At 40.2% G+C, this 18,353-nt stretch overlaps 1 protein-coding gene across 6 annotated transcripts in view; it reads left to right on the top strand.

The window, feature by feature from the left end:
- Nucleotides 1-936: 936 nt before the first annotated feature.
- KIF23 (kinesin family member 23) overlaps nucleotides 937-18,353 on the top strand; it is a 38,990-nt gene continuing 21,573 nt past the window's right edge. For 5 of the 6 annotated variants that reach the window (XM_025296238.3, XM_006071025.4, XM_025296239.3 and 2 more), the window contains exons 1-4: nucleotides 937-1,142; nucleotides 3,366-3,435; nucleotides 4,443-4,571; nucleotides 10,076-10,181. In XM_025296238.3, the coding sequence (XP_025152023.2) occupies nucleotides 952-1,142; nucleotides 3,366-3,435; nucleotides 4,443-4,571; nucleotides 10,076-10,181 (496 nt within the window). In that variant the 5' untranslated portion in view covers nucleotides 937-951. Of the gene's footprint in view, nucleotides 1,143-3,365; nucleotides 3,436-4,442; nucleotides 4,572-10,075; nucleotides 10,182-18,353 lie in introns of those variants that run through there. The other variant, XM_044925379.2, reaches the window with a different exon arrangement.

The raw sequence follows: 18,353 nt of genomic DNA, 5'->3' as shown, positions 1-18,353 counted from the left end.
TAGAGAAGGAAATACAAATGGCTGTTGAACACAGGCACAGACACCTGATCTCATTTACCATAAAAGAAAATTTAAATTTCTGATTTTTTTTTCATCTATTAGCTCAACATTCACATAAAAGTTGGGTAACACTTTGCTGTCTGAGAAATGTGGAAAAACAGGTCCTCTCATACATGCCTTGTGGGATTGTGCATTTGGACATTTATGGAGGACAATTTAGCAATATCTGTGAAACATGTAAGACAAGTATACTCTTAACACAGTACTTCTCTGTAAAATGATGAATTTCCAAGTTTATTCACTGTAACTATGTAACAGCAAAGACAGGAACCATCTTTATGTGGAATATTATGGGTTGAGGATATTATGTCTATTCTTACTGGTGTCTGGTCCTGTAGAAAGTTGAGGAGAATGGGACTACAGTTCCATGAGAGCAAAGATGTAGGTGCGTATTTGATAGTCATTGGTTTAGGGGCAAAGGTCGAAGAGAGAATCAGTTCATTTTAGAAAAGAGTGGTCGGGAAGAGCTAGAGAAACCAGAGAGGGAGATTCCTGGAAGGACAAAGGAGAGAGAGAAAGGAAGCCAAGGTGATGTGATGATCTGGAAGCCAGAAAGTGAGTCTGTCTCTGCATAGGGTACAGACCAAGGACTGGACACTCCTGAGTCGGAACGACACTGCTGATCTCTGAATCAATCCTGGACTTGCCCTTCCATTGGACTTACTGGGATATGGGAAAAGAAACTCTCAATGTCCTCAGAGAATACGGATGGGGTTTATTTCCTAATATCTGAGCCTAGCTTCCCACTCCAGCCCTGGAGCCCAGACACCAGGCTGTCAGTGCTCTGTCTGCGTCGGTCGCCTAGGAGACGAGCACAACATCCTACTGAGCAGGCGCCTTTTCTGAGGCCACGCCCCTTCCCGTGGGCGGGCGCTGATTGGCCCGTTTGAAATGCGCCGGGCGCGAGCTCTCCTGGCTCCTCAGCGGCGTTTCCCAGATTCCTCAAGCGCCGCGCTTGAGCCGCCGACTCGCGGGCCCTGTGGCCGGTCCCTGAGGCCCGCCGTTCTCGTCAACCCCCGACCGAGTCCGGCATCCCCGCGCGCGCGTCTGGGCAGTTCGGAGCTTACTACCATGAAGCCAGCGTGAGTACTGGGCCACGGAACTGGGGCCGGCGTCTCCCCCCGCCGCGGCAGGCCTCCGGCCGCGCCGCGGGCACCAAGCTCTGTGCCGCCCGGGACCACCAAGCCCCCCACCAGGACTGCCCAGGGGGAGACGGGCGTGAAGACCCGTCCTCGTCCACCCCGTCTAGCTCCCCGCCTCGCGGAGTCGGGCGTCTGGCTCCCCGCCCTGGCTACACTCGGCCGCGAAGGGCCGGCCCCACGTTGGGAGGGGCGGGAGGTTTGGGCCGGGACCGCCGCCTCCAATCCTTTCTCTAATTCCCCTTTCCTTCCCTGGCCGCCCGCACCCGCGGGTTGCATTTTGCCCAATTAGTGAGGGTCGGGGGTCGTCTTGCGGGTGGGTCTGGTGTTGTGTCCTGGGTTTGGGGTTGGGTAGGTGGTCTCCGCCCTTGAAGAGCCCTTGGCATCCGGGTGCACTGCTTGCCTTTCCTAGTCCAATTCGGTAGCCTCCGGGCCGCGACCCTCGGGTGTAGGCCAGTTCCTTTTGCTCTGTTCTTTGGTCTCAGACAACCCCGCCCCCGGCCACAAACGCCCACATTCCTCACGAAGTTGGTGACATTTGCGCCGCAGCCTAATTCCTTGACCGCTACTGGGTGACGAAATACTTGTGCAAAGAAGGTTGACTTTATAATCATCATCATGATGTAGCTGCTGCTGCTACTGCTAAGTCGCTTCAGTCGTGTCCGACTCTGTGCGACCCCATAGACGGCAGCACACCAGGCTCCCCCGTCCCTGGGATTCTCCAGGCAAGAACACTGGAGTGGGTTGCCATTTCCTTCTCCAGTGCATGAAAGTGAAAAGTGAAAGTGAAGTCGCTCAGTCGTGTCCGACTCTTAGTGACCCCATGGACTGCAGCCTACCAGGCTCGTCCATTCACGGGATTTTCCAGGCAAGAGCACTGGAGTGGGGTGCCAAGCTAGTCGTTTGCAAAACAAACAAACAAACAAACAAACAAAAAAACCAGCTTGTTTTCTTAAGAGGCTAAAGTCAAAATTTTTATCTTTGGGGGGAAAAAATGTTGAGTTTAAGTAAACCTACCATAATATTTTGCACTTAAAACACGAATTTGTTTTGTTTCATTGGGAAAGTGCTGAGAAAGTATTTTAACAAGCTGTATAGTCCAAGCCAATAATTTAACTTAGTGTTAAATGTTTATCTCATCTATAGATAAATGGGGAGGGGGGGGAGTGTCATACTAGAGAAATAGTGAAATAAACCAAAATATCTTTTTCTACTGCCCCCACTTAAGAGAGCACAAAATTGCAGTTTGGGGACTACATTTTGTCTGGGAACAAAGGATGATAGTTTTGAGAATTCAATAGTCTTGTTCTTTAAAAATAAAGACATAAATCTTGATCAAAGAGTGGATTTCTCCATCTGCATTTTTATAATCTAGAAATTAATCACTTGGTCTGCCTTGGCAATGGGCTAAGCACAACATGTGTGCTTTACAAAATGCCTTTTGAGATAAGTGTGCTCAATTATCTGTTGAGTTTTCAAATTTGTAATGCCTGTAAAATTGTTGGTCAAGCAAACCACTTAACATACAGAACTATAAGTAGATATTAAAAAAACCCCAAATTTGACTGAATAAATTGTAAAGATCTTACAGGTTTTATTCAATGATTCATGAATCAGACAGCATCCTATCTAGCAGATAGAAAGGTGTTCCTAAGAGCTGTACAAAATGGAAGATTTTTATGGGGGGGGGTTGTGGAACAAAGGAATTATACTAGCAATGAGTGGATTGTTTGTAGCTAGGTGAGCATCCTTTACTCTATGGCAGGGGTCTATCAGACAGATCACTTTACCAGTGCTGACCTGGTAATTCCAGATTAACTGGTTTAAGATTCTTCTATTGGGAGTGGTTGGAACTGTAAGTTAGGTATTAAGTCCCAATTTGGTGACATGGAACTTAGCACAAATAACTCCATTTTGGGCCTGTTATTTCTGTTTTTGGTGCCACAGATGTCTCCTAAGCCAAATTTTAATTACTTTTAAGTTTTTCATGTCACAAACACTCTCCTACTAAGGTAGTTTGTATGTATTCATATTATTTGGGGCATAGTGTTTTGGAATTGCTAAAGAATAATTTTATAACCCCTAGGAAGATTGTCTCTGTATGAATTATAGGTTAGGTTTTTATATGTTAGTGTTGAACTGAAGTGTTTTTGTTTCTATGTCCAGGAGGACTAAGACACCCAGGAAACCACCAGTGAAAAAAGGATCCCAAACGAGTCTTAAAGACCCAGTTGGGGTAAGGTCTGCCTGTGAATTTGTATATTCTTGCTTCAGTCCCTTTATGTTTTGTATGCTTGAAAGGGACAGAGATGTGGAAGTGGAATCAAACAACATTTAGCTAAAAGGACTGTACTAAATTGCTTAAGGCTGATTCCAGCTTTGAAATTTTGTTTCTATGTAGGATTTATTAGTCCGGTAAAATGAAGCCTTTGGTTGTCAGTTGCATACTTCCTATAACTACTTATATTTGAAAAGCTAGATAATGAAAAAATATTCTTCAACTATGTTGGAGATATTCTTCATAGTCTCTGGGATGGGGAGAAATTTTGTGCTTGGATGAACATCCTCTCCTATCTTTACGACAATTATATAGTAACTTATGGCATACTTCAAGAGTAAAGCCCCAAACTCCATGCTTTTGGGGACCAAGTTTCATAGACTCTGGTTTAGAACAGTTTCATTTATCTTGTGACTACTCTATGAACTTCACTAGTTTCAGGCTTGGGAGCTTTTAAAAGCAAATGGCAAATAACATTGGCTTGCTCTTTTTGTTTGTTTTAATTTTTGCCTTCTTTGGCACTGGAGTGTTACCTCTTGATCTGAGTTGTGGGAACCAGATGCTTTGCATATACAGCTGAACAGTTTTCTCCCAACCCTATTACTGATTAAGAAGATGACGTTTTGAATCTCTCCCTTTAGTATATTGTGTTAAGCTGGCAAGTTTTACCTGACATCCAATTCCAAACAATCCTAACAGCTTTTCAGATATTTTTCATTGTGTGATATGTTCTTGATTTTTAGAGTTTTGTTTTATGTGCATTTAAAATTTTCTCATATCTAATATATCTGTTTGCATTTGACAATCAGCAAATTGGGTAGCAGATTTTTGGCTTTTGTAGCTCTAAGTTTATATAGCTCTCAAGTTTAGATGCCAAATGTTGGTTGATGAATGAATAAATGAGTGAAGGAAAAGTCAGGTAAAAAGTCAACCTTTGTTGTTTAAGCACCTTCTTGTATTTTCAGGTGTACTGTAGGGTACGCCCACTGAGCCTTCCTGAGCAAGAGTGTTGCATAGAAGTAATCAATAGTACAACAGTTCAGCTTCATACTCCTGAGGGTAACAGACTCAACAGAAATGGAGACTATAAGGAGGTAATTCTGATTGAAACCAACTGTTTTTAATTGATAGGCTCTTTCTTGAATTGGTTTTCTACTTTTTAAATATGACAAAATTCCTGTGTTCCCACTTTACTGAAAGACTTCTTTACTTCAGTCTAACTACCTACCATATTAAAAGTGTCTAATTTCTGGGTTGTATAAACACACCTTTGGTATACTAAAGTTAAAAGATTGTTTTTAGATATAATTTCTTATACTGGATATTTATTGCTTTTTAGAGCATATGTTAGGGATAGTTTAATGTGGAATGATATCTGTGCTAGGTAGTTACATATATATATATAGTTCCATGTGTGGGATTGAAGTAACATTTAATAGGCATTGTGTACTTGTATCGATTTCTTATGAAGTGTTTTTACTTTTGTAAACAAGCAAAGGGTTCAGTTCCGTAAACATGTGCTAAGCTGGAGGGTGGAAGGAGACTTTTAAAAATGAATAAGGCATGATTCTTGCTTTTATGGAGCTTACAACTTAGTTGGGAGCATAGACGCTAAGCAAGTAATGCTCATAGGTAAGACAGAGATGTGCTTAAAGAAATGGACTCTGGCAATGCAGAAAAAAAGATTAATTCAGGCTGTCAGCTTTTGTAGATGCCTTTACTCTTTTATGTACACTACTCCCCGGAGATTGTTGGTCAGACGCCTACCAGTGGCCTCTCTGGTGATGTGATGTGATGGACACCTCTTTGTCTTCATCATGATCTGTTTCTCAGCAGCACTGTTATGTCTTCCCCCTTGAACTTTCCATGTTCTGTCTTTTATCCATAGCTTTACACACTGATTACATGGTAATAATTTTGGAATTTTTACCTTCAGCCTACATCTTTTCTCTAAACTGGAACGTCCACTGTTTGGATGCCGTGGCATGTCCAAAAGAACTCTTGATTCTTTTTCCCCTCTAGATCAGTACTTGCTTGTTTTTTCTTGTCAGTAAATAACACCACCACCATCTGTTTGCTCAAACCAGAAACCTTGTCCCTATCTTTTTCTTGGGGGTTTCCCTAGTAGTTCAGTTGGTAAAGAATCTGCCTGCAATGCAGGAGATCTTGGTTTGATCCCTGGGTCGGGAAGATCCCCTGGAGAAGGAAATGGCAACTCACTCCAGTACTCTTGCCTGGAGAATTTCATGGACAGAGGAGCCAGGTGGGCTACAGTCCATGGGGTCATAAAGAGTCAGACACGACTGTTGACTAACTTTCACTTTCACTTTTCTGTTATACCCCCTCATATCTAGTTCATCAGTAGATCCTATCAGTTTACTCTTGAAACTGTCCTTTTATTTCTATCTCTACTGCTGCTACCCTTGTCTGAGGCCTGTTTTAATTATGGAGACTAGTGCTTCTCAAACTGTCTATGGTGAAGAAGCAACTTTTTTATTTTCAGTGCATTGTGACTGATACTTTTATGCAGCTTTGCCACAAGAAACTGTTACACAATTGTTAGGCAAAATTAGACAAAGGAAAACTGGTTTATAATCTGTTCAGAGTAAGCTCACTGATCACATGCTGGGATGTTGCAGCCATGTGAAATGCCTATAGAGGTTCTGAGCAATTACTCTCCATCTCTGTAATTACTTCCCCTGGACAGGAGACAGATAGCCCTCAGAGGGGCACTGGCCCGCCTGCTGACCACACTTTGAGTGGCATTGACAAGACTATGCTGAAGCCAACTGGACCACCTGCTTCCATTCTGAATCTTGTCTAATCTATTGCCACAGAGCAGCCAGTCAAAGCAGAAGTCAGACCTCACTATTTTCCTTTTTTTTTTAATTGAAGTACAGTTAAGTTACATGTTGTATTAGCTTCTGGTATACAGCAAAGTGATTCACTTATACATATATGTACATATTCTTTTTCATATTCTTTTCCTTTATAGTTTACTACAAGATACTGAATACACCTGCCTGTACTATACAGAAGGATGTTGATGTTTATCTATTTTATATATGTTGTTGTTCAGTCACTAAGTTGTGTCTGACTCTTTGTGACCCCATAGACTGCAGTACCTAGGCTTCCCTGTCCTCCACTATCTCCCAGGGTTTGCTCAAACTCATGTGCATTCAGTCAATGATGCCATCCAACCAGCTCATCCTCTGTTGCCCCCTTCTCCTCCTGCCTTCAATCTTTCCCAGCACCAGCGTTTTAGTACTTTGTATCTCCTAATCTGAAACTCTTAATTTATACCCTCTCCCACCATTTTTCTTTTTAAAGCCTTCTAAAGGATAAAGTTTTAAAATGGGAAAATCCTATTTAACCTCACCTCTTAGTACTCATCCAATCCTGAATTGCTTGGATAAGCCAGAATCCTGCCTCAGGCCTTTTGCCTTAGCTCTTAGCAGGATGGCTCCTCATCCTCAGGTTTAGCTTAAACCACCTTCTCCGAGAGTTTGTCCAGACCACCCCCATCAAAAGTAGTACCATTCCTCCTTCTGTCCTGGTCTGTACTCTATACTTCCTTAATAGTACTTATCACAATCTGTCGACTTATTTACTTGTTTGGTTTATGGTCTCTCTCCCCAGGTGAAATATGCACTTCTAGGGGATATGCACCTTATGTGTCCAGTTGGCCAGATACTCAGTAAACATGGAGTAAGCATGAAGGAATGGTTTGGGAAAGCTCATGGAAGAGTAGGGCTTTGAGAATGTAAAATAGTTGAGAAGTGACTTATTGAATTTTACGTTTATTAGTTAATTTCATGTATGTGTAAATAGTACAAAAGCTTCGGTGGGGATTAAAAGTTCTCAGTGTCTTGTGACAGAAGGCAAAACTGGATAATGGAAAAAAATGTTAGAATGGAAATGGCTTTGACAGCAATTAGCTTCATTGGCTTGGGCAAGTTCCTTCTTGGCCTCAGTTTTCTTCACCTGGAAGAGGGTGGGTGTTGTTCATGAAGACTTATTGGTCATCTCATTGACCTGTCACACTATCCTGTGTGTATCCTTTCAGTTCCAGGATTCTTTGTTCTTTCTTTGAATTCTAAAGCTGTTTTCTAAAGGGCTTTCCTCATAGCTCAGTTGGTAAAGGATCCACCTGCAATGCAGGAGACCCCAGTTCAATTCCTGGGTCGGGAAGATCTGCTGGAGAAGTGATAAGCTACCCACTCCAGTGTTCTTGGGCTTCCCTTGTGGCTCAGCTGGTAAAGAATCCACCTGCAATGTGGGCGACCTGAGTTCAATCCCTGGGTTGGGAAGATCCCCTGGAGAAGGGAAAGGCTACCCACTCCAGTATTCTGGCCTGGAGAAGTCCATGGACTGTAAGGTTCATGAGGTCACAGAGTCGGACACGACTGAATGACTTTCACTTTCAAAGCTGTTCTATAGCATTGGAATAAGGACAAAGGTGAGTGTTAGCTGAAGTAAGTGTGTGATATGCTAGACAGTGTTTGAGACATGATTAGTATTAAGTGTGAGTTGTTGTTATGATAATGATGATGATGTATTTCAGTCCTAATCTATACGGTCTCCTTTTGGGGGACAAAACTGCTAATAGTTTTCATAAGGGTTATGATATTGATATCTGAGCAGGTTGAATTTAAGATAAAAGGTATAAAACAGAGAAAAGGGGCCACGTGATAAAGGCTATAATCCATAATAAGTTCTAGTGAATACTCACGCACCAAATAACAGCATTGATGTTCATGGAGCAAAAACAAAGAAATTCAAGAAACCTACAGGAACAGTTGCAATGTCTACAAGCTACTAAAACTAGGAAATAATGAAAATAGAATAGAATTCCAGTCTTTGGACAGTTAGGTCATTTTAGTTTACCTTGAAATGTATTTGTTTACCCCAGTCCCTAATCTTATTTTCCAGTTGGAGTTTGGTAATATTTTCGATAGTATAGCTATACTTTATGTCATATGTTGAAAGATCTGAGAATTGAAGTATTACTGTACTTTAAAGGTCACAATTATTTAAAATTTATTTTACATTAGAACACAGATCAGAGATTTCCCTCTGGGTCCAGTGGTTAAGACTCAATCCTTCCACTGCAGAGGGCATGGGTTCCATTCCTGATCAGGGAACTAGGATCCTGCATGCCTTGCAGTGTGGCAAAAAAAAAAAAAAAAAAAAAACTCAGATGAGATTATATTGACAGTTGTTTTCTAGTTTTAAAAAAGCAATACATCAAAACTCTTAATTTTTTACTGTTAGGCTATTTTAGAATGACACCTTTATTAAAAAAAAAAGAAAGCAGTAAAGTAGTATATGAAGTAATGCTTGAGGATTTTCACAAATCTGTGACTGAATTGTTATAATACCTTTTGATCTTCTTTGTCACTTAATTAAAGCAAAAAAAAAGTGTTTTATATACATATATATGTATAAAAGTATATAAGGAGAAAAGTCTTAAGTCTGCTTATGCTTCATACACTAAGGCTGATTTTGTTTTAATTAAGTGACAAAGAAGATCAAAAGGTATTATAACAATTCAGTCACAACCTCAGATATGCAGATGACACCACCCTTATGGCAGAAAGTGAAGAGGAACTAAAAAGCCTCTTGATGAAAGTGAAAGAGGAGAGTGAAAAAGTTGGCTTAAAGCTCAACGTTCAGAAAACTAAGATCATGGCATCTGGTCCCATCACTTCATGGGAAATAGATGGGGAAACAGTGGAAACAGCGTCAGACTTTATTTTTCTGGGCTCCAAAATCACGGCAGATGGTGACTGCAGCCATGAAATTAAAAGACGCTTACTCCTTGGAAGGAAAGTTATGACCAACCTAGATAGCATATTCAAAAGCAGAGACATTACTTTGCCAACAAAGGTCCGTCTAGTCAAGGCTATGGTTTTTCCAGTGGTCATGTATGGATGTGAGAGTTGGACTGTGAAGAAGGCTGAGCGCCAAAGAATTGATGCTTTTGAACTGTGGTATTGGAGAAGACTCTTGAGAGTTCCTTGGACTACAAGGAGATCCAACCAGTCCATTCTGAAGGAGATCAGCCCAGGGATTTCTTTGGAAGGAATGATGCTCAAGCTGAAACTCCAGTACTTTGGCCACCTCATGCGAAGAGTTGACTCATTGGAAAAGACTCTGATGCTGGGAGGGATTGGGGGCAAGAGGAGAAGGGGACGACAGAGGATGAGATGGCTGGATGGCATCACTGACTCGATGGACATGAGTCTGAGTGAACTCCGGGAGTTGGTGATAGACAGGGAGGCCTGGCGTGCTGTGATTCATGGGGTTGCAAAGAGTCGGACACGACTGAGTGACTGATCTGATCTGATCAGTAGTTGTGACCATACTATACTTCAGCACTATAACCATAAATATTTACCAGTTTATAATTGGTATAATTTAAGTATGTCATGACTTTTTAAAGGTTCCAAGTTTAAAGTCTATTGATATCTTTTCATGTCTAGATTTAATTTTCATGTTCATAAGGAAACATCTGAATGTGTTTAAGCAGATGTATTTCTATCCTAGATATAGTGCAATTCCATTTATGTCCTCTTTATTTTTTCCTTTTCCACAGACTCAGTATTCATTTAAACAAGTATTTGGCACTCATACCACCCAAAAGGAGCTCTTTGATGTCGTGGCTAATCCCTTGGTAGATGACCTCATTCATGGCAAAAATGGTATAATTCTGGAGTTTTGCTGAATTTTACTTTTTCTCTTCTGGTAAAACTTTTTTGATACTTACATATTTACTTTATGTTTGGCCTTGAACTCAGTTAATTTATCAGGATTGTGTTAAACCTACTTTTTTGAGCAGTTGATTTTATTTTTTAATTCACTTATTTTTTTAAAATTTCATATTGGAGTATAGTTGATTTACGGAGAAGGCAATGGCACCCCACTCCAGTACTCTGGCCTGGAAAATCCCATGGATGGAGGAGCCTGGTAGGCTGCAGTCCATGGGGTCACAAAGAGTCGGACACGACTGAGCGACTTAATTTTCACTTTTCACTTTCATGCTTTGGAGAAGGCAATGGCAACCCACTCCAGTGTTCTTGCCTGGAGAATCCCAGGGATGGCGGAGCCTGGTGGGCTGCCGTCTATGGGGTCGCACAGAGTCGGACACGACTGAAGCGACTTAGCAGCAGCAGCAGCATAGTTGATTTGCATTGTTGTGTTAGTTTCAGGTGTACAGCTAAATGATTCAGTTGTGCATATATCCATTCTTTTTCAGATTCTTTTCCCATATAGGTCATTACAGAATATTGAGTAGATTTCCCTGTGCTATACAGTAGGTACTTGTTGGTTATCTATTTTAAATATAGTAGTGTGTGTATGTCAGTCTCAAACTCCCAATTTATTCGTCTCCTTTCGTAACCTTTGGTAATCATAAGTTTGTTTTCTAAGTCTGTGAGACTGTTTCTGTTTTATAAATAGGTTTATTGGTATACTTTTTTTTTTTTAGATTCTACATCTTAAGGGATATCATGTGATATTTGTCTTTCTCTGTCTGATTTACTTCACTTACTCACTTAGTATGATAATCTCCAGGCCCATCCATGTTGCTGCAAATGACATTATTTCATTCTTTTTATGGCTGAGTAATATTCCGTTTGATATATGTACCATGCCTTTATCCATTCATCTGTTGATGGAAATTTGAGGTTGCTTCCATGTCCTGGCTACTGTAAACAGTGCTGCAGTGAACACTGGGGTGCATGTATCCTTCAAACCGTGGTTTACTCTGAATACATGCCCCAGTAGTGGCATTGCTGCATCCTATGGTAGCTCTATTTTTAGTTTTTTAAGGAATCTCCATACTGTTCTCCTAGTGGTGTACCAATTTACATTCCCACCAACACTGCAGGAGGGTTCCCTTATCTCCATGCCCTCTCCAGCATTTACTGTGTGTAGACTGTTTGATGATGGCCATTTTGACCAGTTTGAGGGGATATCTCATTGTAGTTTTGATTTGCATTTCTCTAATAACGAGCAATGCTGAGCATCTTTTCATGTGCCTCTTGGCCATCTGTATATCTTCTTTGGGGAAATGTCTATTTAGGTCTTCTGCCCGTTTTTTATTTGATTGTTTTGGATGTAGAGCTGCATGAACTGTATCTTGGAGATTAATCTCTTGTTGATCACATCATTTACAAATGTTTTCTCCCAGCCTGTTGGTTGTTTTTTCATTTTGTAGATGGTTTCCTTTACTGTGCAAAAGATTTACATTTTAACTAGGTCCCATTTATTTTTGTTTTTATTTTTATTACCCTTGAAGGTGGGTCCAAAAGTTATCTCACTGATTTATGTCAGAGTGTGTGCTGCTTATGTTTTCCTCTAAGAGCTTTATAGCATCTGGCCTTACATTTAGGTCTTTAATCTATTTTGAGTTTATTTTTGTGTATGGTGTTGGAGAATATTCTAATTTCATTTTTTTTTTTTTTTTACATGTAGCTGTCAAGTTTTCCCAGCACCACTTATTGAAGAGACCCTTTTCTCCATTGTACATTCTTGCCTCCTTTGTCACAAATTGACCATAGGTGTGTGTTTCTAGGCTTTCTTTCCTGTTCCTTTGACCTGTAATTGTGTTTTTGTGTGTGTGCTAGTACTGTACCATTTTGATTTCTGTAGGTTTCTAGTATAGTCTGAAGTCAGGGAGCCTGATTGCTCCCACTTCGTTTTTCTTTCAAAGGATTGCTTTGACTATTGGGGTGTTTTGTGTTTCCGTATAAATGTAAAGAAAACTTTTGTTTTAGTTTTATGAAAAATGCTGTTGGAAATTTGAGAGAAACTGCATTGAATCTGTAGATTGCCTTGGGCAGTATGGTCATTTTGACAATATTGATTCTTCCAATCCAAGAACAGGGCATAACTTTCATTTGTGTCATCTTCAGTTTCTTTCTTCAGTGTCTTACAGTTTTCAAAGTACAGATCTTTTGCCTTCCTAGGTAGGTTCAGTCCTAGGTTTATTCTTTTTGATGTGATAGTAAATGGGATTATTTCCTTAATTTCTCTTTCTAGTCTTTCATTGTTAGTGTGTAGGAATGCAAGAGATTTCTGTGTATTAATTTTGTATCCTGCAACTTTACCAGATTCATTGAGGAGCTGTAGTAGTTTTCTGGTAGCATCTTTAGGATTTTCTGTGTCATCATGTCATCTTCAAACAGTGACAGTTTTACTTCTTTTCCTTCTGGACTTCTTTTTTGTTTCTTGGATTGTTGTGGCTAGGACTTCTAACACATGTTAAATAAAAATGGTGAGTAAACATCCTCATCTTGTTCCTAATCTGAGGGAATGCTTTCAGCTTTTCACCATTGAGTACGGGCATAAACTGCAGGTTTGTCATGTATGGCCTTTATTATGTTGAGGTGTGTTCCCTCTATGCCCACTTTCTGGAGAGGTTTTTGACAAGAGCATTTTCTGCATTTATTGAGATGATCAAAGGATTTTTATTTCTCAGTTTGCTAATGTGAATCACATTGATTGATGTGTAGAAACTGAAAAATGCTGTATCCTTGAGATAAATCCCACTTGATAATAGTTTAAGATCCTTTTTATGTGTTGACTGAAAAGATGAGTTTTCAAAGTTGTGAGTTAAATTTTATTTGGGGCAAAATGAGGACTGCAGCCCGGGAGACAGCACCTCAGATAGCTCTGAGAGACTGGTTTAAAGAGGTGGTGGGGGAAAGTCAACATAAAGATTTTGGTGAAGGGGAAGTTCAATGCAATCAAGTGCTTACTTTACAAAAGCTTTTCTGCTAGTCGTCAGCTGATGTCACTATGAAGGGATTTAGTGATTTTCTAGATATGAAGAGAGGCAAGGATTTGGATCATGAAATCAGTTCCTGAAAATATCTAACTATCTAAAGACCTTTTCCACCAGTTTCCCTAGAGCACAGAGTGACTCACTCTCCACCCTGAATTCCCCTCAGAGGGTGTTGAAGGTTGGCACCTGAAGCAGCATAGGGTTCAGGTGGCAAATGCTCTTGGCAAGTGCCAGTTTGTAGTTGATAACGTATTGTTGGTTGTGCTTTGCTAGTATTTGGTTGAGAATTTTCGCATCTATACTCCTCAGTCATGTTTGCCTGTAATTTTCTTTTTTGTGATAATTCTTCTCTGATTTTGGTATCAGAATGATAGTGGCCTTATAGAATGAGTCTGGGAGAGTTCTTGTCTCTGCAGTTGTTTTAGAAGAGTTTCAGAAGAATAGATGTTAACTATTCTCTAAACATTTGATAGAATTCTCCTGTGAAACTGTCTGGTCTTGGACTTTTGTTTGTTGGGAGTGCCTTTTTTTTTTTTTAATGACGTATAGTTGATTTACAATGTTATGTTAGTTTCTTCTGTACTGCAGAGTGACCCAGTTATACACATATATATTCTTTTTTATATTTTCAGTTATGGTTTGTCACAGGATAGTAAATATATTTCCTTGTGTTATATAATAGGACCTTGTTCATCCATCCTTTGTCTAATAATTTGCCTCTGCTAACTCCAAACTCCTCCTTCCCTCTAGTACTCCCTTCCCTCTGAGACCACAAATCTGTTCTCTGTATCTGTGAGGCTGTTTTGTTTTGTAGATATGTTGATCTGTGTCATATTTCAGTTCCAAATGTAAGTTTTATCATGTTATTTGTCTTTTTCTGACTTAGTATGGTCATCTCTAAATCTATCCTTGTTGCTGCAGTGGCTTGTTTCATTCTTTTTTGTGTGTGTGGCTGAGTGTTATTCCAGGATCTCTGTGTATGTATGTGTGTACACCATGTCTTTATTCATCTGTCAGTGAACATTTATGTTGTTTCCATGTCTTGGCTATTGTAAACCATGAACACTGGGGTGCATGTATCCTTTCAAAACACGGTTTTCTTTAGATATATGTCCAGGAATGGGATTGCTGCATCCTATAATAGCTCTAATTTAGGTTTTTAAGTAACCTCCATACTGTTCTCCTTAGTGGTATACCAGTTTACAAACCCACCAACAATATAGAAGGGTTCCCTTTTCTCCAGACCCTCTCCAGCATTTGTTGTTTGTAGACTTCTTGATGAGGGCCATTCTGACTGGTGTGAAGTGGTACCTTATTGTAGTTCTGAATTGCATTTCTCTAATAACTAGTGATGCTGATCATCTTTTCACATGCCTCTTGGCCATCTGTATGTCATTTTCGGGGAGATGTCTACTTAAGTCTTCTGTCCGTCCTATGATTGGGTTGGTTGTTTTTGTAAAAGAGATGCATGTTGTTGTTGTTCAGTTGCTCAGTTGTGTCTGCTCTGTGACCCATGGACTGCCGCACGCCAGGCCTCCCTGTCCTTCACCATCTCCCGGAGCTTGCTCAGACTCATGTCCATTGAGTCAGTGATGCCATCCAACCATCTCATCCTCTTTCGTCCCCTTCTCTTCCTGCCTTCAATCTTTCCCAGCATCAGGGTCTTTTCCAGTGAAGTTGGCTCTTTACATCACGTGGGCAAAGTATTGGAGCTTCAGCATCAGTCCTTCCAATGAATATTTAGGACTGATTTCCTTTAGGATTGACTGGTTTGATCTCCTTGCAGTCCAAGGGACTCTCAAGAGTCTTCTCCAACACCACAGTTCAAGAGCATCAGTTCTTTGGCACTCAGCCTTCTTTATGGTCCATCTCTCACATCCATACATGACAACTGGAAAAACCATAGCTTTGACTATATGGACTTTTGTTGGCAAAGTAGTGTCTGCTTTTTAATACACTGTCTACGTTTGTCACAGCTTTTCTTCCAAGGAGCAAGCATCTTTTAATTTCATGGCTGCAGTCACCATCTACAGTGATTTTGGAGCCCAAAAAGATAAAGTCTCTCACTGTTTCCATTGTTTCCCTATCTGTTCCCCATGAAGTGATGGGATCAGATTCCATGATCTTAGTTTTTTTGATTGTTGAGTTTTAAGCCAGCTTTTTCACTCCTCTTTCACCTTCATCAAGAGGCTCTTTAGTTCCTTTTTGCTTTCTGTTGTAAGGATGGTGTCACCTGCATATCTGAGGTTATTGATATTTCTCCCTGCAATCTTGATTCCAGCTTGTGCTTCATCCAGCCCGTCATGGCACATGATATACTCTGCATATAAGTTAAATAAGCAGGGTGCATGGGTTGTTTGTATTTTGGAGATTAATCCCTTGTTGGTCACATCTTTTGCAAATGTTTTCTCCCAGTCGGTTGGTTGTCTTTTCATTTTGTTGATGGTTTCCTTTCCTTGCAAAACTTGTAAGTTTGGTTAGGTCCCATTTGTTTCTTTTTGCTTTTATTTTTATTGCCTTGGGAGACTAACCCAAGAAAACATTTGTTACTGTTTATGTCAAAAACATCTTGCCTATGTTCTCTTCTAGAAGTTTTGTGATATCCTCTTATTTTGTTTGCTTTCTGGCCATTCCATGTGGCATGCAGGAGTTTCCTAACCAGGGATTGAACCTGGGCCTCCACAGTGAAAGCACCAAATCCTAACCAGTAGACCACTAGGGAACTCCCAGTGTCTTATGATTAGTTATATTATTAAGCCGTTTCGAGTTTACTTTTGTGTATGCTGTAAGGGTATGTTCTTTCTTCATCGATTTACATGTGGCTGTCCTCTTTCCCAACACCACTTGCCACAGACACTGTCTTTTCTCCATTCTTGCGTCCTTTATCAAAGATTAGTTGTTAAAAAAAGATTAATTGTTTATAGGTGTGTGGGTTTGCTTTGGGGTTCTCTGTTTTGTTCCATGGATCCACCTATCTGTTTTTGTGCCAATATCCTGTTGTTTTGATTACTGTAGCCTTGTAGTATTGTCTGAAGTCTGAGAGAGTTATGTCTCTTGCTTTGTTCTTTTTCCTCAGGATTGCTTCGGCAATTCTGGGTCTTTTGGTTTCATGTTAATTTTAGTATTATTTGTTCTATTTTTGTGAAAAGTACCATTGGTAATTTAATAGAAGTCACATTACATCTGTAGATTGCTTTGGGTAGTCTGGCTCTTTTAGAAAAATTAGTTTTTCCAATCCAAGACCATGGGATATATCTTTCTATTTCTTTGAATCATCTTTAGTTTTCTTTATTAATGTTTTATAGCTCTCAGCATATGTCTTTCACCTCCTTGGTGAGATTCATTCCTAAGCATTTTATGTTTTTTGGTGTGAGTTTAAAACGGATTGTTTATTTGTTGTTGTTCAGATGCCAAGTCATGTCCAACTCTTCACAACCCCATGGACTATATAGCATGCCAGGCTTCCCAGTCCCTCCATTTCTTGTTTATTTACATTCACTTTTTGCTATTTCATTGCTAGTGTAAAGAAATGCAACTGATATCTGTACGGATACAAGATTGATCTTGTATCCTGCTACCTTACTCTGGAGAAGGCAATGGCCACCCACTCCAGTACTCTTGCCTGGAAAATCCCATGGATGGAGGAGCCTGGTGGGCCGCAGTCCATGGGGTCTCGAAGAGTCGGACACGACTGAGCGGCTTCCCTTTCACTTTTCACTTTCATGCACTGGAGAAGGGAATGGCATCCCACTCCAGTGTTCTTGCCTGGAGAATCCCAGGGACGGGGGAGCCTGGTGGGCTGCTATCTCTGGGGTCGCACAGAGTCAGACACGACTGAAGTGACTTAGCAGCAGCAGTCACTAAGTCGTGTCCAACTCTTTGTGACCCATGGGCTGTAGCCTGCCAGGCTCCTCTTGCCAGGATTTCTCAGGCAAGAATACTGGAGTGGGTTGCCATTTTTATCTCCATTATAATATAGTACTGTTGTCTATATTCACTGTACTGTGCATTATATCTCTAGGTCTTATTTACCCTTGTTGTAAGTAGTAAACTTAACATCTCTTCTATCCTCCCACTTACTGTTCCCAAGTAACCACTGTTTTACTTGATTTTTACAAATTTGGCTTTATAAAATTCCACAAATAAGTGACATCAGAGTACTTGTCTGACTTAGCTCACTTAGCATAATGTGCTCAAGGTTTATCCAGGTTGTCTCAAATGGCAAGATTTTATTCCTTATTATGAAAGTGAAAGTCACTCACTTGTGTCCGACTCTTTGTGACCCCATGGACTATACAGTCTATGGAATTCTCCAGGCCAAAATATTGGAGTGGTAGCTGTTCCCTTCTCCAGGGTATCTTCCCAACCCAGGGATCCAACCCAGGTCTCCCACATTGCACATAGATTGTTTCCAGGTGAGCCACCAGGGAAGCCCTTTCCTTATTATGGCTGAATAATATTCCATTGTGTTTATATAACATGTTTCTTTGTCCATTGGTTTGTGGACGTTTAGGTTGTTCCCATGTCTTGGCTATTGTAAATAATTCTGAAATGAATGGGGGGGTGGTGTAAATATCTTTTCAAGGTAGTTTTTAAATTTTCTTCAGAAACTTTATTATGTTTAGGTATGTTTCTTCTGTACCCAATCTGCTTAGGGTTTTTATTATGAAAGAATGTCGTATTTTGTCAAATTGTTTTTCTGCATCTGTTGAGATGATCATGTGATTTTATCTTTTATTTTATTAATATGTTTATTGATTTCCTTACATTGAACCATCCTTACATTCAAGGCATAAATCCCACTTGGTTGTTATGTATAATTCTTTTTAACTGTTCTTGAATTCAGTTTGCTGATACTTTGTCGAGACTTTCTGTTCCTATATTCATCAGGGATGTCGGGTCTATAGTTCTCATTTCCTGTGGTGTCATTTGTTTTGTAAGTAGGTACATTTATCATTTTTATTTTTTTTTAGATTCTGCATATAAGCAATATCATGTGATATTTGACTTAGCTTCACTTAGTCTGATACTCTACAGGCCCATCAATATTATGCAAATGGCATTATTTCATGCATTTTAATGGCTG

The sequence above is a fragment of the Bubalus bubalis genome, chromosome 11 (assembly GCF_019923935.1).
Source record: "Bubalus bubalis isolate 160015118507 breed Murrah chromosome 11, NDDB_SH_1, whole genome shotgun sequence".
NCBI classification, from domain to species: domain Eukaryota; kingdom Metazoa; phylum Chordata; class Mammalia; order Artiodactyla; family Bovidae; genus Bubalus; species Bubalus bubalis.
This window is presented reverse-complemented; position numbering and strand designations above follow the sequence as displayed.